Source organism: Lytechinus pictus, chromosome 18 (assembly GCF_037042905.1).
Source record: "Lytechinus pictus isolate F3 Inbred chromosome 18, Lp3.0, whole genome shotgun sequence".
Lineage (NCBI taxonomy): Eukaryota > Metazoa > Echinodermata > Echinoidea > Temnopleuroida > Toxopneustidae > Lytechinus > Lytechinus pictus.
In genome coordinates, this window is record NC_087262.1 from 22,850,798 (window position 1) to 22,877,400 (window position 26,603).

Consider the following 26,603-nt stretch of genomic DNA (forward strand, 5'->3'; position numbering starts at 1 on the left):
ATGGCGGACGTTTCCCACGCCAGTGGGTCCAACTCAGACTGGTCTAACGCGAGGAACCAAGGTCTCGATGAATGCAGCCTGACGCGTAAAGGAGGAGGAAGGTTCGTAGCATCGGAGACGACGAGTCGCGGGCAACGTGAGCGACAGACACTCACTGTCAACCCATGTTCTTCGCACTTCGTTCAATACCGAAGGTGTCCAACCTTGCGTTCTTTTATCCTCCCTTATTTTCTCAATCATACACGATATGCCCCATTTGACCCTGTATCTCGGTTACAGCTCAATAGTGGCTTGATGAAGCCTGGGGCGTGCCTTTCAGTTTGCTAAATCACCGATCCATAAGCTGATGCAGATCATTGGAGAAAGACCAAGACTCACTTTGGCTAGAACTTCCTTTGTTGCCCACAAAACCCCATCAAATAACAGATCAGGAGAAAAATAAGAACAAGAAAAATGGAAATGATCTACGAAAACACAAGCTGTGTAATCCCGATTTGGGGAGGATTTTCTCACGAGTGCAGCCTGTATTTTGATGGTGCTTCGCTGTCATTTTTCAGCAGCCGCACATTATAACAATAGTATGGCCATCGTGCATGACAATGGTGGATATTAAGAAAATAAACCACAAATTCGTTTCCTTGTATCGTTTGGAAAGCAACACGTGCGCATGGCCTGGATATATGTTCCATGTTTTGATAAGTCGATTTGTTTTTGAAATCATGAGGAATGAAATGACGAAGATAAGAGGAGCTGAAAAACGATCAACTACTATACACGAAAAGTCGTAAGAGATACATTAACGAATGAATAATTTCAGACATTACTATACTCTATGGCAATCACACTTTATTACACGTTTCATCAATTGTGATTTTGAGCAATAAAAACGTTTACATTGAAATAAAACTTTATTCAATCAATTACAATGTGTATACCGTACATTAAAAGATATAAAGCCATTTCATTGAAGGCTTATATCAATCGCCATACTGATATCCCCTCATAATAATTACCACGTTACCATGAGTTTTCTTAACGTCACATTTTGTAATCATCTACATTCCGTTGTTTTCTTTCTCCAAAATAAGTTCTCTTAAATTTCACACCATTTTCCCGTTTGTGTTTCGCTAAATGAGAGCAAGGTCGAACCCAATTAGTCTTTTAAACATTGAAAAGCGAGAAAAGGGGATGAAATAGGAAGAATGGGTCAGAAAGAAGAGAGAAGAGAATAAAAGTAGGTATGGGACATACCCCATGTTATCCAATTGAGAAGAAGAAAATGACGTTCCCTTTTAGGTCGTCTGGTTTTCTATAGAAATCCTCTGGTGCCGTCCTATGATTAACTCTCCGATATGTAGTTGTGTGTAGGGGTAGGAAGCGTCCTCGGTTTGCCGACTTTGCTCACGTGATGTCCGAAATTGTGCCCAGTTAGTGAAATAAATTTATTTTTTCTGTGTATGTCTGTATGAGACCGCAAACACACGTCCCCACTTCGGCGATTTATGATAAATGAGTTCCCGATTGTCAAATTACAAGACGTCGTGTGGGTGAGGGTGTATGTGTGGTGGGGGTGTATGTGAGGTGGGGGTGTATGTGTGGGGTATGTCCCTGGGCACACGTGAGCTTGTGACAAGGCTTTATTATTTATTTCTGTGTACATATATCCCTAGTCGTGGTGTAACGTTATTTGGCCCACACACGCATGTAAACACACATTTAAAATAAAATTTCGCATATTGAGATACATACCAGACGTTACACTCTTAAAATGTTGGGCAACATACTGTCCACACAACAAGTACTTAAAAATTCATCAAACTCTGGGTAGTTTTCAACCAATACTGTGTAGTTTTTACCCAAATCACTCATTATTTGTTTAAAATTACCCAGAATTGGATAAAGTTTTAACTAATGTTTGTGTACACAGTATGTTGCCCAACAGTTTTAAGAGAGTATGGCTTAATCACTACACTTTAACTGAATGAAGTATGAATGAATTCAAGGGGCAATTCAATTAAATGATATCATTATCATTCCTTTATTATGTGAAATCATATTTACACACACCATTACGATACCTAGTACACATGATGAATGCAGTGACGAAATTTAAAATATATATCCCTTAATTTGACAAGGCTAACATTGTACAAAAATAAAACAAATTAAGGTTCATATAGTGGATTTTCTATGCTGTTGAACTATTTTACCTCAATTTATCAATCCTCAACATACTGAAATACCAACATAATATGTCTATAAAGCTGCCTATTCTCTGTTATGGTGACTTAACAATTTAGTTTAATTGTTTCTCTGAGAACAGTGAATGCCAAATATTAATTCACATCACTTTCGGTTTTTTGGTTGCCCCAAAAATGATATTCACCGGGAAAATTATGGCAATGGCCAACTTAAGAAAAACACCACATAAAATCAACGTTATCTTTCACATTAACTGCTAAAAAAAGAGAATAATCCAAACCCCAACTGTAAAAAGGGATATTCAGCTAATTCTCATAGAATTTTCATGTGCATGCTACCGACATATTGTTTCTTCCCGCCTTTTTAGACATTAATCACCATTACGAATTCTATCTTTCATATTGATATAATTTATGTAAATGAATGAACAACCAATGAGTTGTGAAGGTGTCCTTGATGAGCTAATTTCAAAGGTTCCTTACAAAGCGAAAGAAAAATATCCGAACAAAGGAAATAAATATAAGAATTAATGATTATTACGCAAATTATACACGACTTGCTACTTTCATATCGGTAAGAAAGGAAACAAAGAAAACTGGGTGTTGTTTAAGTTGTACAGAGTGGCGGCGCCATGTAATTTTGAATGAGATGTGGGGGCAACATGGCCTAAGATACGATTTAGCATTTTGCATAAAAATAGTGTTATTTTATGGTTATATTCTATGATATATGACTACCTCTTTCCTCACACTCTCCTATACTTTGTTTCCTATTGTTTGATCACTGGGATAATAAGGAATGACAAGGGCGGCTTCCTGCCGCTACCATGTAGAACAGCCCTTGAATAAATGTTAGGTTTCTCCACGAAACAGATTTGTTTCCATTTTGTGTTGCTTTACTCTTAAATAATAAAAACTGTAAAAGATAAGTGAACTTTATAATTTGTTTGAAGTCATGTGAAACTCTACACTTTTAAAATGTTGGGCAACAAACTGTCCACACAATTGGTTAAAAAATGTATCCAACTCTGGGTAGTTTTCAACCAATACTGTGTAGTCTACACTCAAACCACACATTATTGGTTTAAAACTACCCAGAAATGGATAAATGTTTTAACAAATTGTTGTGTGGACAGTATGTTGCCCAACATTTTTAAGAGTGTATAAAGACTGAAAGCTTGACCATGGTATATATTTAGATCCATAGCCAGGCCCCTGGGAACAATTGCTAACTGCATGGGGTTGCTGATGTAAATTTGAAAAGTTAAAAAAAAAAAATCAGTACAAAATGGAAGACAAATTGGTCGCGAAAAATTTGAAAAGCAAAAAAAAAAGATAAATAAAATAAAAAAAGAAGAGTTTCACTACAAAATGAAGTTCATTTTAATAATAATAATAATAATTCAATATTTATATAGCGCCTATCAAAATTTATCCAAGCGCTTTACATCACAAAACCTAGGTACTTAACTTAATAAACTAATCTCACTTATCAACTTAACTACCTTACATAACTAAACATCCAACGTAACTACCTTACATATGTAAAATATCAACTTAACTACGGACAAATTAACTGTAAAAATCATACTATTGACGGAAGAGATATGTATTAAGTGCTACTTTAAAGGAACTTAGAGGAGAATGGGATCTTAAGCTAAGAGGAAGTGAGTTCCAGAGTTTAGGAGCCACAACTGAAAAGGCTCTGTCACCATGGTTGTGAGAGGTTGCCTTGGGAACAACTAAAAGGTTCTTGTTGGATGACCGAAGTGATCGGGAGGATTGGTAGGTGTTGATCATGCTCGCGATGTATGAAGGGGACTTTCCTTTGGCTACAATTCCATTTTGTACACATCTTCCAGAATACCTGGGAGTGTAGCATCCCCGGTTCCCAGGACCATGTCCATACTTCTTTTAAAATAAATTGTCACAACTCGGGTACATTTATGATTCTGCGATAAACTAAACGACAATCCGTCAAATTGTCGAATACCCTTCATGACAATGAACAACCAATAAGTCTTTGTCGAAAATTGGCGAATCAAAACAGCGAATTCGTCCTGGACTCTGGACTAACGACATAAATGCAATTTTTCGTCAGCCCCGAAACTTAGGACGAAACTGCTCTTCCGGTTCACCATTTTTTTGACAAGGACCTCCCAGCAGCTGTTCATTGTCATTTGACGAGCATTTTCAATACATTCACTGTGTTCTTGACTCCAACATGCGTCATGGAAGCAAAAAATCTTTATTATTTTTTAAGAGCAATATACCCTAATCGAACTATTTTGTGTAGATAATTATATTATATTGGATGGCTCAGAATGGAATACCAGAAATATTCCAAGAGTTTGGGCAAATATTCCACGAATCGTAGATGAGTATATAATTATTATCATCTATCCCACCCCTAGCAATCAATGAGAGTGAGAAATTGATTAAACAAGTCATATCACTAATCACAATATGCAGTGGCGTACCGTGGGTCACGGCATTGGGGGGGCACCAGCAAAAATTTTGAGTCACTTAAAGAGCGCGCGAAGTGCGCTCAGTTGCCAGGTATACTGACATAATAGAGACAATTTTAGGATAGTGTCATTAAACGGATATGTATCTCACTGATCACATCATGCGAGCGCGAAGCGCGAGCTGAATTTTTTTTAAAATTCAGACCTAAAAAGGACATTATAAGCAAATTCTTGTAATCATAATACATACCTGTCTCGCTAAACAAACCATGCGAGCGCGAAGCGCGAGCTGAAATTTTTGTATATATTGACCCCAAACAGGGACATTTTAAGGACTATATTTTAGGAATCCATTAAGAGTATACATATCTCACCATAGTCATATATTGTGAGTGCCAATCTCTTGCTGATTTTGTTAGAATAATATACATCTAAACACATGAAGCACTTTTTTTAATCATTGTAATCATGGTTAACATACGCATCTCACTAATCAAATATTGCGAGCGCGAAGCGCGAGCTGAAAATTTAGCATTACGTCTTACCCCCGTTTGGGAACGGACCGCAGTTCGGATTGCAAACTGCGGTATTTCACCCCATTTTGCGTTTGAAAATCTAAAACATCATTTCCAAGCCCTGGGGGTCGTTTCATAAAGCTGTTCGTAAGTTAAGAGCGACTTTAACAACGACTGGTGATCATCGCCAATTGTACCATTTACCGCAAGACATGATCACCAGTCGCTCTTAACTTACGAACAGCTTTATGAAACACCCGCTTGGCCAGGTAATCCCCACAGGCCAGATTATGAGCGTTGAGCCAAGGACGAAATGATAAACAACAGCTGTGCTATTACGTAAGTCTTCTCTGCCTGTAGAAGGACCTTCGGAATTAAATTATTGTATTCGATATTTAATCACGTTTTCAAAGGCATATTGTATTCAGAAATTCAATGCTAGCCCATTTTCAATTTCGAACAAAGAAAATCAACCTCGAAATAAGGAAAGTAAGTGAATAAAAAATGGCGAGATGTTTTCCCGGACCGCACTCGGGCTGTTGTGTTATCTTCGGACCGAGGTCAAGAAACAGGTGTTTTGATACTTACATTGCATGCCTGGGACAGTAGGGTTTTCGTACTTGGAGAAGAGGGGTATAGTGTTATCAAACGGAGCTCTTTCGTCATGGGAAATTCAGACATGAAGATGGACATTTTAAGGCTTGTTTGTAGGAATTCACGAAGATCATACGTATTTCACTAACAAAAATATGTGAGCGCGAAGCGCAAGCTGAAATTTTTGCATATCATTGACCCAAAACAGGGATATAAGGACTATTTTTTTAAGGAATCCATTAAGAGTACATATCTCACCATAGTCATCTAATGCGAGTGCCTAACGCATGCTGATCTTGTTAGAATTACATGTAAATGACACATGAAGCACTTTTTGTAGTCATTATCATATACGCATCTCACTAACCAAATGATGCGAGCGCGAAGCGCAAGCTGAAAATTTTTGATATTCAGATCAGAAAAAGGGACATTTTAACGACTGATTTTGGGAATTCATGAAGAACAGACATATCTCACCAATCCACGAATGCGAACGTAAGCACGGACAGGAAATGGTTTATATTAAGACCTTAAAATGGGGCAATCACTTTAAGTAGTCATGAAATAGAAGCATATGTCACTACATAAACAATAATAATTCGAAGTGCGAGGAAATATATTTGGTGTATATTGACTTGAAAACGGGAGGTTTTAGTACAACAGGATTATATATCTTGTTAAACATACAATGCGAGCACCAGGAACAATGGAGACATAGGCCCAGCGCAAATTATGTTTCATAAAGTTATGATTTTTTTTAAATGTAATATAACATAACATAATTATAACATAATATAACATTATAATTAACAATAATTTCTTCTTTCCCCACTACGTTTCTTTCCCTTTCTCCCTCTTTTTATCCTTTTCCCCGTTTTTTTTTTTTTGGCCAGCCGATTGGGGGGGGGGGGGGCACGTGCCCCCCATGCCCCCCCCCCCCCGTAGTTACGCCACTGACAATATGGCATCACCACTTCATAAGATCAAATTTGGTCGTTGCGACTTGCATGTAGTTCATTATGACGTCATTGAGCGTAATTGTGACTTGGATCTATGCTGTGCATCGCATTGCTGTCATTGTTGTTGTACGTGTTGTATAGTTCACGCATTCGCGCATGCGCACTAGACTGTTCAATATGGTCTCGTACTCAACGATACAGAAGCCTAAAAAAGGGATATTCGTCGGATTTCGGTCCTTTTTTGGGATACACTCTGATACTGCACAGGCAATTGATGCAGACCAAAATACGCGTATTCAATCTATGGCTAAACGCCTTATGTAGATGATAAGCGATACTGTGGAAACAGAATTAATGGAAAAGATTTATTTTTTTACAGGAAAGGGCCCTGTTGTTGCCAAGGCGGATTATAAATTGTATGACTTTAACCACTTGTCAAAGTCGTCTGCTAAAAGGACGTTAAAGGCATGTGGAGTTTTTCACTTGTGTACATGCCGTCGAATGTCAACCCGTAAACTCGCGCGCGGAGCAAATCATTCAATCGATAGATTAATTGTGCTAGAACTATTCCAAATCGCCCCATGCAATTCTCTTGATCGATTATCCGCCTCATTCCCGTTGCGCTTTATTTGATTAACGGCCAAACTCGATACGCGCTGAATTGGAAATGCGGGTTCAAATTACTCTGAGAGGTAGACTTCTGACGAGATGCACTCTTAATTCATACAGAAAGACTAGAGGGAGAAATCCTTTCCGAAGTAAAAAAAAAAAAGTGAGAAAATGGAATTAAAGAAGACAGAAAGGAAGAGAGGAGGAGAGGAAAAATTCTGGTAAAAACAATCATGCAAACGGTCAAATTAGCATAGCACGCATTGATTGCGTTTCAACCAATTACCTAATCCGCATTCAACTTTAAGCAGATGAAGATGCAGTTCACCGTAGGTTATAAATCGACTGAATCCAAAATTGGCTTCTAATTTCATCCTGACTTCCCGTCTCCTTGTCCCCATTCCGAAAACCGAAAAAACTAAAGAAGTATAAACCCCCCTTTTGCTTCTTCATCCTCTTCTTCTTTTTATTATGTCCGCGAGGGAGATAGCTCCGCTTTTCTCTTTCAATTTCCAATGAATTCCCACATAACTAGCCTAACGTATTTTGTTATCCCTGCATAGTCCGCTTAGCCTCTCTCATTTCACTATAATGACCAATTGAATATTCATGTTAATGCAAATGTGCCAATTCGCCTCGCAAACTGAAAGCCGAACCTTTTATTTACTGCATATTGGAATTGTTTTACCATTCCCATATTCTTCGGTTATGTTCCCAGTCTTGCTTTGCATTCTGATCGATTTGGGTGAAATGATAGAAAGAGATTGCGAAAGAGTTTCAAACTATGGAGTCCTTAAAAAGACAAAGCTAGCGTTTAAACTTCAGAACCGGTTTTCGTGTTAAATTATAGGCAGAACAAGGTGAACCACGAGATTGTTTCATGCTATTCACTATTGAAATGGTATATTTTTTTTTACTGAATAATAAAAAAAATAATGAAAAAAAAAAACCCCATAAAACTCCACATTTATAATGACGAGGATAAGCCTAATTGTTTCCTTGATATTGTACCGTAAAATGTTGCAAAAGGAGCATTTTCTTTTTCAGTTGCTCTGAGAAACACAAACACGAAAATTGCATGAGTTTAAACAATGAAAATATGTTAATGAATAAATTTATATCAACGTTGGTATAAAGCCTTTTAAACTATATCCTGCATTCGTTAATCCGTTCATACATCCGGGTCATAACTACTCTATATTTCATGTCATGCAATGTATATGTATATTCTCTCTCTCTCTCTCTTTAATTCTGTCTCCCCACCCTCTTTCACTAATTCACTCAGTCACTTCCATATGCGCTTCCAGCATAAAAAGTCAACTTAAATTCACAAATTCACATCACAAAATACTGGTAGGAAATGGTAATGCAATTGCTTTTCGAAATTTCATTGCTTTTCTTCACAACTATTTATCGATAATGAATGTTTAATGAATTTTCATCATTCCACGGAATTGATGTTTGTCGAAACGGAAGAGTCAATATGTCACTTGAAGTATGAGCTGATCTCAATTATAGAAGCACAAGATCAATGCTATCAATACTTGTATGTAAATAAGATAATGGACTTTCCTTAGGAAAGGTATACCAGTCACTCAGGTTTGTTAGTGTTCGTTTTCGGTGGCTCACCGACGCGATGAGCAAGGGATCCGCCCCAGAAAGAAAATGAATTGTTGATCATGCGAACGTAACGATTGCATGTCTTTGTTTTATATGAAAAAAATATGTGACCTTTATGATATTAAATTTAAGATCCTTGTTAGTAAATGGCAACGATAAGAGTATAATGGACATTTTGAATTATTGTATTGATTCACATTAATCCCGTATATTTGGTTCAATATATTAAAAATGGTGTTTATCAAGAGTGGCAAAGAGCTCGAAATATCATTACGGCTACCAACTAACGATTTTCCGGGGGGGGGGGGTGAGCAGGAGGAACGTATAAGTAGGAGGATATCATCCCCCCAAAATAAAGAATAAGAAATAAATGAATGAATGAATTAAAAAAAATCAGTAAAAATAGAAATGAATAGATAAAAACAAATAAATAAATAAAAATAAAGTACAAATAAATTAATAAATGAATAAAAGATATGCATAAATGAAATATATATACAAACACAATTTTTCGTGTATGATATCCATCCAAATGAATTGGGACTTGATAGGAAAGAAATAGTTTCCTTTAAAAAGGCTTTCAGATAAACAAAACACTTTCCAAGTCTTTTAAGAGCAGCATTGTGTAAGCGTGACTATCCTTAAAATGGATCAAGGATAGATATGCAATGATCATCCCTTTCTATTCTAAAAGTCATCCTTGGTGAAGATATCGTATGGAAAGAAAGCATTATGATTAAGAACCCCTTCTTAACGCCACCTTTTCAAGACGAAATGCGTCTCGGTCATGAGGATGACTTAGTCTTCAAACAATACTCTTCGACCTTCGAATCACGCTTAGCTGCAAACCCCTTCCCACCCTCCACACTCGCACGCCACCAAAAAACCTACATCACCAAAAAAGAAAAAGAAAAAGGAAAAAGACCAGATATGATTTCCTCCATCTTACTCCTACCATTTCATCGATTTTTGGAAGCGGTGGCGGTGGTTTTATAGACGTAGCTCCATTACCTTCCTTCATGGTCTTAGTGAGCGCTTTTCAAATTTGTCATTCTTGATCTTAAATGGTGTTTGATTCCCGATAATATTGCTATGCAAGCAGATAGCCACAAGAAGGTAAACACATTAACCCGGACAGCCTTTCATACAAACTGCTTTTCAACCATCAAACTATCGAGTTAAAAAATTGGCGTAAAAGTACCTGTTTAATGGATTGTAAAGGGTATCTTTCAGAAAAATCTATTTTCACTGGATAGTACTCATACTGATTAAACATGTATTGGTATATGTTTTATATTTTGGTTTATGAAATACATGTATGGTGCTTATCTCTCTACCCCTCTCTCTCTCTCTGTCTGAGTCTCTCTTGAATCTATGTCCATCTATCGCTCTCTCTCTCGTCTATCTTTCTTTTGTAGAAGTTTTCAAAAACATGCATTTCCTTTTGGAATAACATGTTTGATAGCATATTCTTATTTGGTATTTTAATCTAAAGATATTTGGATTATAGATGCCTTCAAACATAAACAAATCCATTATTTTTTCTTTTGGAAAATCATACAATCTACAGAAATGTACAACCATGACAACTCTCTCATATCAGGAAAGAGCGAAGAAAGAATATGATAGAGTCAGGGAGATGAAGAGAAATAGGGAAGTGAATTAAGGGAACGATACAAGAGTGATAGCACGAGGAAGAAAGAGAGCGAGAAGATCCCCACTAGTACCGAAAAACATCGTCGGTCACATGATTTAGCAGTCGAATCGGATTGCTCTGCTGCATCGTATCTAAAACTCGAGAGAACTACGGATGCCTCATCAAAATTATATCCTTAATTGGAAAGAGAATGCCTTGGGTCCGCCAAAGTCCTTTGTAAAGAAAATGAGAAGAAAATAAGTGAAATCCCCTGCAATTCAGCCCTGCCATTCCGGGGAGATAATGTCATAACTACATTGCGTTATTATCGGCACTTGATTGAATCAGACGGTCCAAATGGCTAGCAACAAGAAAGGGCGGGAAAATGGGCAACTCTCCGATTGCACGACGATGAAGAAAGATGGACCGCCTGAGCGCATCACCACTCGCATTATAAACCTACTTACTAAACGTCTATTACATTATTTCTCACACGTTTTGCTCGCCGATAGGTTTTTTTCTCCATCTTCACACAGATCAAGACTGGCGGAGTGGCTTCTAGCTAAACACTACCTGAAAATAGAGGAGGGAAATTAAAAGAAGGGGAAGAAGAAACAGAACGGAAAAGAAGTTTAAGCGGTGGAAAAAGAGGGAAAATTCGCTTTCAGTCGGTGAGGTACGTTTGATTAGATTATGGAATAATTCTGGACAAGGAATGGGCTCTTTTTTCACAGCACTCTATTGAAGGTAAGCGATCTCAGCGAGGCAAATTATACATGCCCACAGATAGGATCAATCGTTGGGATTGAATTAAAGCAAAACTTCCAGGTTTAGTCCCCCCTGAAAAACTGAGTTGAACGAGCGAGCGAGCTCAAGCTACTATAAGGTATGCCAGCAGAAATGTTCTGTTTACCCTTCCAGGCAAATGCCTCAACCAGTATTGAGGTTTGAAGAGTACTGCCAATGTCTTCAAAGAGAGTAAGAGAGAGAAAGAAAGGGAGAGGGAGAAAGAGAGGGAGAGATAGGAAGGGGGAGAGAGAGAGAAAAAAAGTTTACCACCAGCAAATTCACTTAGAGTTATTACTTACTCAATTGTACACTTGAAGCCATTTCTGTTGATTAAAATCTTAACAGAACAAACATAGATGGCATTAAATCAATTTTTGCCTGAAAATATTGTTTTAAAAAAAAGTCCCCTCATTTCCGCCGTCGACTGCTCTTCTCTTTCTCTCTCTCTCACTCTCTCTGTCATTCCAAAAGCTGTTATCCTATTGTGTTGCAGTTCCAAAACTTTTAACTTTCCTAGTATGTGTGTTTCTCTGTGTGTGCGGGTAGGTGTTGAATGTCATGAATGTGTGCTCTACCCCACTTTATTCACATACCCATTCCTTAACAGCTGTCCCGTTTCATTTCTTATTACCTGTGACCAGGGCGACGCCATGGTAATCAATAGGAGGGAAGAATAAAAATTATGACTGTATGTGACATCTTTTTTTAACTTCTTGAATAACAGAGGAAATATATTTACATAACCCAGACATCCCTTTTACATTATTTTTTAACCTTTCTTTCTTCATGCTCTTTCTTTCTTTGTCCTTTTTTCAGCACTTTTTTTACTAGCTGAAAATCATAGGGACTGTCACACTTCTTCCCGTGTCTATGTCCAATATCAACTTCAAATTCCCTTTTTACAACTATAAATAAAGCCATTGCAGACATTGTTAAATACCGTTTATTATATATATATATATATAATATAATATAATATAAGAGAAAACAATACACATATCACACACTTAAAGGTATTGTGTTACATTCCCATCTCACCACTCTCTCTTTCTCTCTCTCTCTTACACTTACACACATACATGCGCACAACACACACAAACTCTCCACCAGACAACACAAATGCGAACGGTAATGCTGACAGACACAGGCTACGCGTACAAGCACCCTCACGCACTCACCGTACCCTCATCGCCCAAACTTTCGACTAATAAGATGAGCTATATTATCCTCTCCTCCCATTCCTGTCTTTATTACTTTCCTCAAATGCATTTCCTCCTCCCCCCCCCTCTCTCTCCATCTTCTCCCCACCTATTCCCTGTATCACTCTCAGAGAAACTCTTGACTTCCTTTTTTATCTCGAACACCACTTTTGGAAGATTCTTCGCACCCTCCCTCTTCATCTCCTGTCCTCTTCCTTTTCTTCATAAACCAATTAGCGGTCGCCGATTGGGCGATCGGTTTTTAGCACTCGTCAGGTCGATCATGCCATTTTAGCGCAGTTTAACCAAATGCAATAAGCGGTGTTAAATATCGGCGCATAATAGCATTGACATGATCAAATCTGAAACAGTATACAGACAGTGTCAAAGACATGGACTGTAATGGAGTTTGTCGCGGCTTGATCTTTTATTGTCATCGGGGAAAATTAAATTTGATACCATTATTTTTCTTCGCCCTTTCAGCGCGCCAAAGAGAAGGGAGAAAGTAATTTGGTAAAAGAAGTACTCAGCACACAGCTGTAATCTGATTTGTGCTCTGCTGGACTCTGTCGACTATCATCTCTTCACCGCAACTTTGTGAAATTGTTCTTATCATTTCTTCTTTGGAGTCTTTTCCTCTGTCTTTTGGTGTATTATACTCAGATTTCATCCACTCTCCGCCACACACACACCCTCGCTCACATCATCCTCACTCGCTCACACGCCATCACACACACACGCATGCACCCTCCCACTTATGCCTGCTCACACATGCAACCACCCACATACATACACTCCCTCACATACCCCCCCCCCTTCTCTCTCTCTCTGCCTGCCTGTCTAAATCTTTTAGCCAATATTATCTTCTCGTCTCTTTCCAGCATTAACCCGTTAGACCGGATCATAATTTTTAATGCATAAAAAGAACTGATTGATAATTATTGATCTGCAGCATTTTCACTAACTGAAAAGTTTTTATACACAACCCCTTCATTCTTCCTGGGGCCGGTAACAACAGGGTTAGCGATTAATCGCTAATTTGATTGAACAGTTCTGAATGGTTCCTAGTCAGTCTACTGAGCAAAATGCGCATGCAACAATGATCTAGATATTTCATTTAGCGATCAATAGCTAACCTTTGTGTTACGGACCTAGATCTGTGTTGCGTACATGTTTACAAATTATTATGTTCTTGTTTTGCAATTATTTTCTTATTGTGCGCTCTGCAAATCACAAGCTATTCAAATCGTTTCCCCTCTCTGTCATCAATGTTTGATACAATCGTGAAACAAACGCTTATATTTAGTTCCCACGGGTCACTTCCAAATCCAAGTTTCTTTCCCTCTCCCCCTACTCTCTCTCTCTCTCTCTCTCTTTCTCTCTCATTCTCCTGCTCTTTCCTATGAACAGAAAAATGGGCCCTCTTTTATATAACGTTTTGATACCATGCTACTTGTTACGATCTTACGAGGACAGGTTTTAGCCAAGCTGCTTGCGAAGCGATCCTCAACTTCAGAACCGCAAAGAAGTCACGGACTACCGCTTGCCTTACAGTGTGTGTGGTAATTATTAATGAGGTGTTTTAGTGCTGTATTGATTGGAGTAAGTGGTAGAAAGCCTCTCACCAATCTACTACAGCGGGAAGCCACGAGGAAAAGTCGATTCCTAACTCACCAAAAAGACCTTTTTTCTCCTTCCGTTTCCTCTCCGATTTTGTTCTCTCTCCCTTGAAGCCGGGCTATTGAATTTGAATTCGCTTTCGGTGGCGATCCCGAGTGGCTAGAGAGACGCGATCGCAACGGTCACATTTTGTTTCTCGAGTGTTTATGGGATGACGGCGGGTGAGTTAGCCGCCACCAACTCTCAACGATTCATTACGCTTCCATCAATAATTCGTCAAAAATCGTTTTTTGCTTCTTCTCTTCTCTTTCATACCACTCATCTATCCATTGAAGATAAAGGATATTTAGACTTTTTAGGCTGATATGGAAGGGAGAATCGTCCCTTGCTCACACTCTCGCTTCGTAAGAGGTCGGAATAAGTACACTATGGGATTTAGAGTACCCAAGTACCGTTGCCTTTTGTTAACTACAAAATTAGGCATGATTCATAATATACAGAGCGAAAATGGATTTAAAAAGCCAGATATTGAGAGTTGGACTGAATACATGTTAAAATGCATAACAAGTAAAACTTGGTTGAGCTCAAATCTTTATGGAAATCGATGCAATTTTCTCTCTCTGTAGCTATGAAATGAACCCCAGAATTGTCAAAAACCTTATTATTCACTGAGCACAAATGATATACAGGCTTGTTGACGAAAATATAATTATTTTTACAAAAAAGGAAAATTTTCCAATAAAAAGATAATCAATTACGGGAAAAGCAAGTTTATTTGAAGTATACAATCTAAATCACCATTGTCAACTTATTTTTATTTCTTTATTACACTACTCTGTTTTAGAAATATTGAAATAAAATAATAGAAATACTGGTTTTGCAGAATATTTTTTTTGAACACTCTTAAAAAAAGAAAACCCCGAAGAGTTACGCTTTAATAGATTATTTTGAAAAATTTTATTTTCAAGTTTAAATATCAAAACATAATCAACTTTAGAAATAAAGATATCTCATAGTTTTCTTTACATAATTCATTTGCAATTTGTAATTGGTCAAATTAGTATATACGGATAAAAACTTAACCAAAAACTTTTTTATGGAAAGACTTTGTTTCGCATGCCATGTTTATTTATCTCATTAGTATATATTATTTAACCATGTTGCCCTAATATGCTAAAAGTGACGACGCTAGTACAAAACCATACACGCTCTATAAACTCAAAAAGAGACATTAAGCTATTGAATTGTATGAAACATTAATAAGGTCCTTATTCATAATAAACATCTTTCTCTTCACCCCTTGACCAACAAAACAAGGACATTTTGTGTGTACGGACCTGTACTTGCTTAGCAAATTAATGTGAGAAAAATAATCCCTCGTTAATCATAAAGGTACGGAAATCGATTCCATTTAATGTGATTTCTGGTTAATGCAAGGACCAATGCACCAGTTGTTTGAGAATAAATCACACGCTCACATTTTGTCATTTTGTGGTAAATGATAGATTTTTTGTTTGCTAAAGAGTGAATGGGGAGGGCGGAATGAAAAGCTATATTTAATCCATTTATGCATGATCTTAAGGCTATACTAAAAGGAAACACAACATAAAACTCCAACGCCTCGGTGATTTGGAGAAAGACTCGTGGTGTTTCCCACATTAATTACACTTTGTGGAAAATTAATTGATAACTTTATTTTAGGTCTCTCCACCTCGAAAATAAGTGTCTGAAAATTGTATTATGATATTAACGTTTCATCCGGTATTTGTACCGCATTGGACTTGTACCATTGAACTAAACCAAAGAGGGTGGGCTTATATGGACCTCAGAAATAAACAACAATCACCAATGAACGAGGGTTGATTATGGATTATTAATTTGTTGTGAACTAAATTTATCAATTAGATCACATGTCTTGAGATGTAAAGGGAAAGGGTACTTCAAATGTTATTATTATTATGAATTAATTCATATAATACATCAGTGAAATGTGTCTGTTTCTAGTTGCGTATATCTTTATAGAAAGAGGTAGAAAGACAGAGATAGGTGGAGAGAAAGAAAAGAAGAAAGGAAGATAGAAAGACAGAAAGAAAGAAAAAAAGAGAGACAGAAGGAAAGAAAGAAAAAAGAAGAAAGAAAGAAGGAAGGAAATAAATAAATGAAAGAGAGAAAGAAAGAAAGAAGGAATGAAAGGAAGAAAGAAAGAAAGGAATGAAGGAAGGAAGAAAGGAATAAAGAAAGAAAAAAAATAAAGAAAGAAAGAAAGAAAGAAAAAAGACAGAAAGAAAGAGAGAGAGAAAGAAAGAAAAAAGACACAAAGAAAGAGAGAGAGAGAGAGAAGGGATCATCTGAAAGCATAGCATATTTCACAGAAAAGGATATGAATGAAAATTGATATCTTAACATACACTTCACTACGATATTCAATATGTCAATTGTAATTAATTTTATGAATTGAACACGCCTTGCAAATTAATCAGGTAATAATTTAACCTTAATTAAATTATATATTGTGTATAAATGACATAGCTGTCTTCTTTCAATATGCATTATACAATCCACCTTTTTAAAGATGTTTTCTCTGAAAATAATCAACGTCTTCCCACCAGTTACAAGTTTATCTTTAATTTTAGCTATTGTGTAATTACCAGTAATAGCTGTCTTCGACAAGTGAGTGGTTGTTGTCTTTAGTAGAGCAATTACTATTAATTTGTCGACAATTCATCAATTATTTGACAGAATGGCCCGTCCTGGGTAATTCCAGCGAAATCTGTCGGAGAGCGGTTGGGACCGGGCAGCGGCGTGTTAACGCCAAATTGCGCTGCACAATTAAACAGTCACAGCCCCATCCTCCTATAGCAACGGCCTGCTTGGTTGAAAGAAAAGAGATAAGCGACATTATGAAATGAAGTTGTATTTTAACAAAAGAGGAGTGATATAGCATAAGTATGGCCTTGTTCCTAATCCAATAAAGTCATTCTGCTCCACTGGACTACGCTGGTGCGATTTTGTGAGATGTAGAAATAGTCAATAATTTATCACATGGAACTGTATTTGAATAGGGCGTCCAATCTCTCTCCCTCTCCAAGTCTTTGTACAGAGCATGTAAACAGACAATGGATTCTTCCTATCCGCCAACAATGCAACACGGTAAGAGAGGGAGAGAGAGAAAAAGAAACGGGGAGGACTGCACATGTAGTCTCCGGGAGCAAGGCATCGATTTCTGATTTTTTTCAGACAAGTGGTCTGAATTTTGAGACTACTAGACTCGAGTGGTAATTATGTACTGTATTTTTTTCTTCAAATTTGTAACGACCTTTGCTAGGCTTCTGTCAAGAGAATTTTCTTTATCAAAACTCGTGGCGCCAATGAGTTAGAGTCTGTGCATGTAGACTAGAGCGTGGTGAGAGAGATGGAGAGAAAGAGAGAGAAGAGGGAGTACGATGGTTGGGGATATAATAGGAGAAATCGAGGATGAGGGGGATGGTGAGAAGAATACAAGAAAAGCTGCTATCCTGCTGAGTAGCAACCATTCAAGATTGGGATGAAAGAATAGGTCATGGTTTCCAACAGAGCCCACCACCCGTCGAGAAGTCATCTCCTCTCCGACAAATCTCCTACCCCTGCTGTAAGGCGACATCTAGATTTCCCCTCTTTTCTAACAAATAATATCCTAATTTCTTAAAAACTTTTCACAATTCCATCGAGCCAGATCGCCCCTCCTATTCTTCCGATCCGTCCAGCAAAGGGACCGGACCTTCTGGTCATACTTACTTATACCAACAAAAGACGCGCGACCACGAAGGATAGAAAATTAGAAGAGAATAAAAGCTTTAATAGTCCCACACTATCACATCAGCGCAGTGCCATCGTCTTAATTCGCTTATTCCTGTTTTTCTTAATCGGTCACAGCAGGCTATAGGAAATATGGACCGTATTCCTCCAAGGGTAATTCAATTAGATAAAAATGTCTTCCCGCCTATCATAGGGGAATCTTAATATTACACTTTCCGTTAAAGTCAGGACGCAATTTAGCAAATAGCTGATTACGACTTCTAAGGCATAGAAAGAAGTCGAAAATTACACATTACCTAATTAAATGGAGAAAATGCGCGGACAATAGAGCATTTGTGCTTGAATTGATAGTGATGATTGCTCCTTATTGAAGGCTTTTCACAGTGGTAATGACGCGAATGAACAATCATACGAAATTCTCTCTTGAGACCAAGATTTCTTTCACAATAATTGTTCATAAAGTTACGGACAACTTTACGAATGGCTGGATATCATGAAAAGCCAAGCGAGCTTCTCGATTATTTTAAATCACATTTGCTTACGGTAGAAAATCCCGATATTGATTGATATTTACATTATTATTATTTGTGTCCAAAATCTATTTTTACTTCAATTCAGGTGACATCATTTGATGTACATCCATGTGGCAGTTGTGAAAGAGTGATTGGTGAAAACGAGAGAGAAAGAGAGAGGGTCGTCCCTGATGTAGGGCGGGGTCATCGGTAACCTCGTTTTAGTAATCTTACATGTAATTCTGTAGGCGTTCTTTGTCAATGCAACATTACATCAACATTAATTCCACGATAAGGTTTTAAATGAACTTTTAAAATTAGGGTAGGACACGGTTGCAATAATGGGTTGTAAATTGAATATTGAATTTCAACATGTAAAATGAAAAATAGTAAATGAAAATAAATGAATGAATAATCATTCAATAAAGATTATAAGTTACAAAATAAAAATATTTAATGCTTCTAAGTAGACTTAAAATTTATGTAATCGTTAAAGTGATTCAGAGGGCAGTTGTCCAAAGCCCGATAACACATAGCTTCGCGATTGGTCGTATTGTTAATTTATACGACTGATTGCACGAAATAACCAATACAATCAATCATAAAATATTCTCTACGATCAATCGCAGATCGTTTTGTTATGGCTAGGGTCCAGATTGATAATGAAAATCAAAAGTAATACACTAATTGCAATTTCTTAAAAAGTGTTTCATAACAAAACCTCTTGATCTGACACGGCAGGTTTAATCTGCTTATCATAACAACGACAAAAATCGCAACCATAAATGTTACAACACTCCCCTTGCCTTAACTCTCTCCTAAGAAAGCAAAAATAGTCCCTTGGGTACATTTGAAATGCGTTACATGCTGTGCGAAAGATTAATAGTCACTCTGATATTTTGAAGTCAGTTTTCCTCGATTAGCTTTGGGTTATTTACTTTCTAGGCATGCCAAGAACCTGTCAAAAATCAAGTGAATTAGGGGTGTACAAGGGAGACAAGGGGACTTCTTTATCAATTAAGGGGAAAAGATAAAATGGCACCCCACCTAAATGTCATCAAATGCAACTATTACTAATTCCCAAAATAATAGGGAATAAAATACCAACAGAGACATGGACTAATGGCGCCTTATTTGAAATATATGTATCTATTCTGAATCAGAAATAAAAACCGTATGTGATATGAAAGAAAGAGCCCCTTAAAAAGATGACAAAATAAGTTAATCTACGTCTAATTCCAGCCAACCGTATCCTCGGCTGTCAAATTTGGACATGGTGGATGGGATATACAGATTTATGAACTGAGAGGGGAATCTCTAATCATTTAAAGGAGGGGACTAGGACACTTGTTCTGATTTCCTGCTCGTGTGCGCGGGAAAAGAAAACACTATTTTCGGGATTATCACCCGAAGCTATCGAGCAATGTGATTTTCGCCGCTTCAACAGGACCGACTTCTCTGTTTCTTTAACCTGTTAACGCGGTACATTCGGGACTGGTCAGAGAAAAAAGGATGAAATGAGAGGAAGAGGAAGAAGATTGATATTTTCACTCGAAGATTTCCTTTCCCGTTTGATTTATTACACATTGACACACAAACACACACCCTCCCACACCCCCTGACCTACTCCTGTTATTTCTGTTTTACCTGTCACTATGTATACGACTACATTCACCATTTGTGCATCTAATCAAATGTTTACTTTGCTTTCTGTAGATGAATTTCAATATTCGAATAAAGTGATTTTTTTCAGAAAAAGGGCAATCAAAATTTTACTTCGGCTAATATTAGAATACATCTATTACCACTGTTTACATTTACTACCGCTATGTCTACATCTACTACCACTAAGTTTACATCTGCTACCAGTCTTTCTACATCTACTACCACTATTTCTACATCTACCACCATTATTTCAAGATCTACAACCACTATATCTACATCTATTACCAATTTGCCTACATCTACAGCCACTTTATCTACATCTTTTACCAATTTGCCTACATCTACAACCACTATATCTACATCTATTACCAATTTGCCTATATCTACTACCACTATATATACATCTATTACCAATTTGTCTACATCTACTACCACTAAGTTTACATCTGCTACCAGTCTTTCTACATCTACTACAACTATTTGTACATCTACCCCACTATTTTTTAGATCTACAACCACTATTTATAATTCTACTACCACTTTGTCTACATCTACTACCACTATTTCTACATCTACTACCACTTTGTATATATCTACTACCACTATTTCTGCATCTACTACCTCTCTTTTTACATCTACTATCATTATTTCTACATCTACTACCACTATTTCTACATCTGCTACCATTATTTCAACATCTTCTACCACTATGTTCACATCTACTACCACTAGTTCTACATCTACTAATACTATTTCTACATCTACTTCCAATTCTTCTACATTTACTACCACTTTGTGTACATTTACTAGCACTATGTTTACATCTACTACCACTATGTTTACATCTACTACCACTATGTATACATCTACTACCATTACTTCCACTACCACTATTTCTGCTTCTACTACCTCTATTTCTACATCTACTACCATTATATTTACATCTTCTACCACTATTTTTACATCTGTACCGCTATTTCTACATCTACTACCACTATTTCAACACTAATGTCACTATTTCTAAATCAACTACCACTATTTCTACACCTACCACCACTATTCCTATATCTACTACCAGTTTGCCTATACATCTGCTACCACTAAGTTTACATCTGCTACCAGTATTTCTACATCTACTACCACAATTTATAATCTATCACCACTATTTCTAGATCTACAGCCACTATTTCTACATCTACTACCATTATTTCAATATCTCCTACCACTATGTTCACATCTACTACCACTAGTTCTACATCTACTAATACTATTTCTACATCTACTTCCTATTCTTCTACATTTACTACCACTTTGTGTACATCTACTACCACTATGTTTACATCTACTACCACTATGTATACATCTACTACCATTACTTCTACTACCACTATTTCTGCACCTTCTACCTCTATATCTAAATTTACTACCATTATTTCTACATCTACTACCACTAGTTCTACACCTTCTATTACTATTTCTACATCTACTTCCACTTTTTCTCCATCTACTACCACTATTTCTACATCTACTACCACTATATTTACGTCTACTACCACTATGTATACATCTACTACCACTATGTTAACATCTACTACCACTATGTTTACATCTACTACCACTATGTTTACATCTACTACCACTATGTCTACATCTACCATCACTAAGTTTATATCTGCTACCGCTATATCTACATCTATTACCGGTAATCATTTACCTACTCCTGACCTACTCCTGTTATTTCTGTTTTACCTGCCACTATGTTTACATCTACATTCACCATTTGTGCATCTAATCTAATGTTTACTTTGCTTTCTGTAGATGAATTTCAAATATTCGAATAAAGTGATTTTTTTCAGAAAAAGTGCAATCAAAATTTTACTTCGGCTAATACTAGAATACATCTATTACCACTGTTTACATTTACTACCGCTATGTCTACATCTACTACCACTAAGTTTACATCTGATACCAGTATTTCTACATCTACTACCACTATTTCTACATCTACCACCATTATTTCAAGATCTACAACCACTATATCTACATCTATTACCAATTTGCCTACATCTACAGCCACTATATCTACATCTATTACCAATTTGCCTACATTTACTACCACTATGTATACATATATTACCAATTTGTCTACATCTACTACCACTAAGTTTACATCTGCTACCAGTATTTCTACATATACTACCACTATTTGTACATCTACCACCACTATTTTTTAGATCTACAACCACTATTTCTAAATCTACTGCCACTTTGTCTACATCTACTACCACTATGTCTACATCTACTACCACTAAGTTTACATCTGCTACCAGTATTTCTAAATCTACTACCACTATGTCTACATCTACTACCACTATGTTTACATCTACTACCACTATGTTTACATCTACTACTACTATGTTTACATCTACTACCACTATGTTTACATCTACTACCACTATTTCTACATCTACTACCACTAAGTTTACATCTGCTACCAGTATTTCTACATCTACTACCACTATTTCTACATCTACTACCACTTTGTATAGATCTACTACCACTATTTCAATATCTACTACCACTATGTTTACATCTACTACCACTAGTTCTACATCTACTAATACTATTTCTACATCTACTTCCAATTCTTCTACATCTACTTCCTATTCTTCTACATTTACTACCACTTTGTGTACATCTACTACCACTATGTTTACATCTACTACCACTATGTTTACATCTACTACCACTATGTATACATCTACTACCATTACTTCTACTACCACTATTTCTGCATCTAATACCTCTATTTCTACATCTACTACCATAATATTTACATCTTCTGCCACTATTGTTACATCTGCTACCGTTATTTCTACATCTACTACCACTATGTGTACATCTACTACCACTTTTTGTTCATCTACTACCGCTATTTCTACATCTAACAGCACTATTTCTACATCTACTACCATTATTTCTACATCTACTACCACTATGTTTGCATCTACTACCACTATGTTGACATCTACTATACCACTATGTTGACATCTACTACCACTATGTTGACATCTACTACCACCAAGTTTACATCTGCTACCGCTATATCTACATCTATTACCGGTAATCATTACCTACTCCTGACCTACTCCTGTTATTTCTGCTTTTCCTGCCATAATGTATGCGACTACATTCCCCATTCGTGCATCTAATCAAATGTTTAGTTTGCTTTCTGTAGATGAATTTCAAATATTCGAATAAAGTGATTTTTTTCAGAAAAAGTGCAATCATAATTTTACTTCGGTAATACTAGAATACATCTATTACCACTGTTTACATTTACTACCGCTATGTCTACATCTACTACCACTAAGTTTACATCTGCTACCAGTATTTCTACATCTACTACCACTATTTCTACATCTACCACCATTATTTCAAGATCTACAACCACTATATCTACATCTATTACCAATTTGCCTACATCTACAGCCACTTTATCTACATCTATTACCAATTTGCCTACATCTGCAACCACTATATCTACATCTATTACCAATTTGCCTACATCTACAACCACTATATCTACATCTATTACCAATTTGCCTACATCTACAGCCACTTTATCTACATCTATTACCAATTTGCCTACATCTACAACCACTATATCTACATCTATTACCAATTTGCCTACATCTACAACCACTATATCTACATCTATTACCAATTTGCCTACATCTACAACCACTATATCTACATCTATTACCAATTTGCCTACATCTACAGCCACTTTATCTACATCTTTTACCAATTTGCCTACATCTACTACCGCTATGTATACATCTATTACCAATTTGTCAACATCTACTACCACTAAGTTTACATCTGCTACCAGTTTTTCTACATCTACTACCACTATTTGAACATCTACCACCACTATTTTTTAGATCTACAACCACTATTTCTAAATCTACTACCACTTTGTCTATATCTACTACCACTATGTCTACATCTACTACCACTAAGTTTACATCTGCTACCAGTATTTCTACATCTACTACCACTTTGTATACATCTACTACCACTATTCCTACAGCTACTACCATTATTACTACATCTACTACCACTATTTCTACATCTGGTACCACTAGTTCTACATCTACTATTACTATTTCTACATCTACTTCCAATTCTTCTACATTTACTACCACTTTGTGTACATCTACTACCACTATGTTTACATTTCCTACCACTATGTCTACATCTACTACCATTATGTTTACATCTACTACCACTATGTTAACATCTACTACCACTATGTCTACATCTACCATCACTATGTTTACATCTACTACCACTATGTTGACATCTACTACCACTATTTCTACATCTACTACCACTATGTTTACATCTACTACCACTATGTTAACATCTACTACCACTATGTCTACATCTACCATCACTATGTTTACATCTACTACCACTATGTTGACATCTACTACCACTATTTCTACATCTACTACCACTATGTTTGCATCTACTACCACTATGTTTACATCTACTACCACTATGTTGACATCTACTACCACTATGTCTACATCTACCATCACAAAGTTTACATCTGCTACCGCTATATCTACATCTATTCCCGGTATTCATCTACTTACTCCTGACCTACTTCTGTTATTTCTGTTTTTACTGCCACTATGTTAAAGTCTACACTCACCATTTGTGCATCTAATCAAACGTTTACTTTGCTTTCTGTAGATGAATTGCAAATATTCGAAAAAGTTATTTTTCTTTTCGGAAAAAGGGAAATCGAAATTTTACTTCGGCTAATATTAGAATACATGTATTACCACTGTTTACATCTAATACCGCTATGTCTACATCTACTACCACTAAGTTTACATCTACTACCATTTTTTCTACATCCACCACCACTATTTCTACATCTACTACCATTATTTCTACATCTACTACCATTATTTCTACATCTACTACCACTATGTTTACATCTACTACCACTATGTCTACATCTACTACCATTATGTTTACCTCTTCTACCACTATGTTGACATCTACTACCACTATGTTTACATCTACTACCACTATGTTTACATCTACTACTACTATGTTTACATCTACTACCACTATGTTTACATCTACTACCACTATGTCTACATCTACTACCATTATGTTTACATCTACCATCACCAAGTTTACATCTGCTACCGCTATATCTACATCTATTACCGGCATTCATTTACCTACCCCTGACCTACTCCTGTTATTTCTGTTTTTTGGGCACTATGTTTACATCTACATTCACCATTTGTACATCTTATAACACTACTTACATATCATGTCCCATTACTTCTACTATTTCTTTAGTTCTTTGTAAATATTTAAATTCATTCTTATATTTGTCTCGCATTTATAATGTAACATTATTTGAAAGAATCGATACACATAGAGCTGTCTAAGTGTACCGAATCTTTAGAATAGTGATGGAAAAAGTGATTTAGAAAATGTACAGTCTCTTTATCTTTGATATACGGTTTTGTTGCTTGATTTTTTTATTTCTATATGTTATAACATGTTACTAAATATCTTGATACAAAATTGAAATACGTATGGTGCTATTTCCTTACAACCGAACGACTTTATAATTACTTGAGAAATATTTTGTTCAAATTTCATTCAATTTATCCATTGGTTTATATTTTGTGCGTATTAATTTTGCAACTATTTTTAGAAGTATATTCTAACAAGCTGGCTTCATCAAACTGCAGTGTAGGTATACCATGCCTACAATTTCCAAAATGTAATTCTATGTCTTTTCAACTAATTCATATTTGTACCCAACATACTTTGAATTTTTTTTACATTATGATTTAAGTCTTGTTATATTGTGGCTATATCAACTTCTATTTGCAGGGTAAATTGTAAATAATATAGTATCTACTATGCTTTAAGTCGAAATGAGAATTGAATTATCAATGATTTTTTTTTGTTTACAAATGATTTGATTGAGAAATAAAAGTGTAACAAAAAGTATAGAGTCATAACTGATGTTCATTACAATTATGCGGTTGACCTTTTCAAATTGGCAAACATTTTTTTATCTAGTTTATTATGTATTTCCATCAGTGCATAAATGTAATTTAAGGTCAATGTTATTTGTGATTGTCATTTTATTCGTTTAACTCCTCCCATGAAATAACATCTTAATGGGTGATTTCACTTAATGATTGATATTTCTAGACAGAGGTTAAACAATTTATCTTATAGACGGTTGTTTTCCCAGCGTTACATTAATTTGTTTGATGCATTTGCTTGGTTGGTTCACCAGACTGTTAAAGTAATCATTTCAGCGGGTGATTCTTATACATCCATGTTGCAAAAATAACAAATGGAT

At 36.3% G+C, this 26,603-nt stretch overlaps 2 protein-coding genes across 2 annotated transcripts; one reads left to right on the top strand and one right to left on the bottom strand.

Annotated features, from left to right (window-relative positions):
- LOC135157454 (uncharacterized) lies at positions 1 to 24,105 on the top strand. Its single transcript, XM_064112801.1, has 3 exons — positions 1 to 101; positions 20,438 to 20,664; positions 23,675 to 24,105. Exons 1-3 carry the CDS (start codon positions 1 to 3, stop codon positions 24,103 to 24,105), a joined length of 759 nt encoding a protein of 252 aa, XP_063968871.1.
- Positions 24,106 to 24,109: 4 nt separating this feature from the next.
- Positions 24,110 to 25,444, bottom strand: LOC135157455 (uncharacterized). Its single transcript, XM_064112802.1, has 3 exons — positions 25,042 to 25,444; positions 24,160 to 24,782; positions 24,110 to 24,118 (listed from the first exon to the last, which is right to left on the bottom strand). Exons 1-3 carry the CDS (start codon positions 25,442 to 25,444, stop codon positions 24,110 to 24,112), a joined length of 1,035 nt encoding a protein of 344 aa, XP_063968872.1.
- Between the last annotated feature and the right edge of the window lie 1,159 nt (positions 25,445 to 26,603).

Excerpts from the sequence above, each read along its gene's own strand:
- LOC135157455 (XM_064112802.1), bottom strand. The coding sequence starts at position 25,444 with ATGCCGGTAATAGATGTAGATATAGCGGTAGCAGATGTAAACTTGGTG. Across the intron at positions 24,783-25,041 it reads GGTATTAGATGTAAACAGTG|ATGTAGACATAGTGGTAGTA; the intron begins GTAATACATGTA and ends TTGTGATGGTAG.
- LOC135157454 (XM_064112801.1), top strand. The coding sequence starts at position 1 with ATGGCGGACGTTTCCCACGCCAGTGGGTCCAACTCAGACTGGTCTAAC. Across the intron at positions 102-20,437 it reads ACGCGTAAAGGAGGAGGAAG|ATCTACAACCACTATATCTA; the intron begins GTTCGTAGCATC and ends CATTATTTCAAG. Across the intron at positions 20,665-23,674 it reads TACATCTACTACAACTATTT|CCACTTTATCTACATCTATT; the intron begins GTACATCTACCC and ends CTACATCTACAG.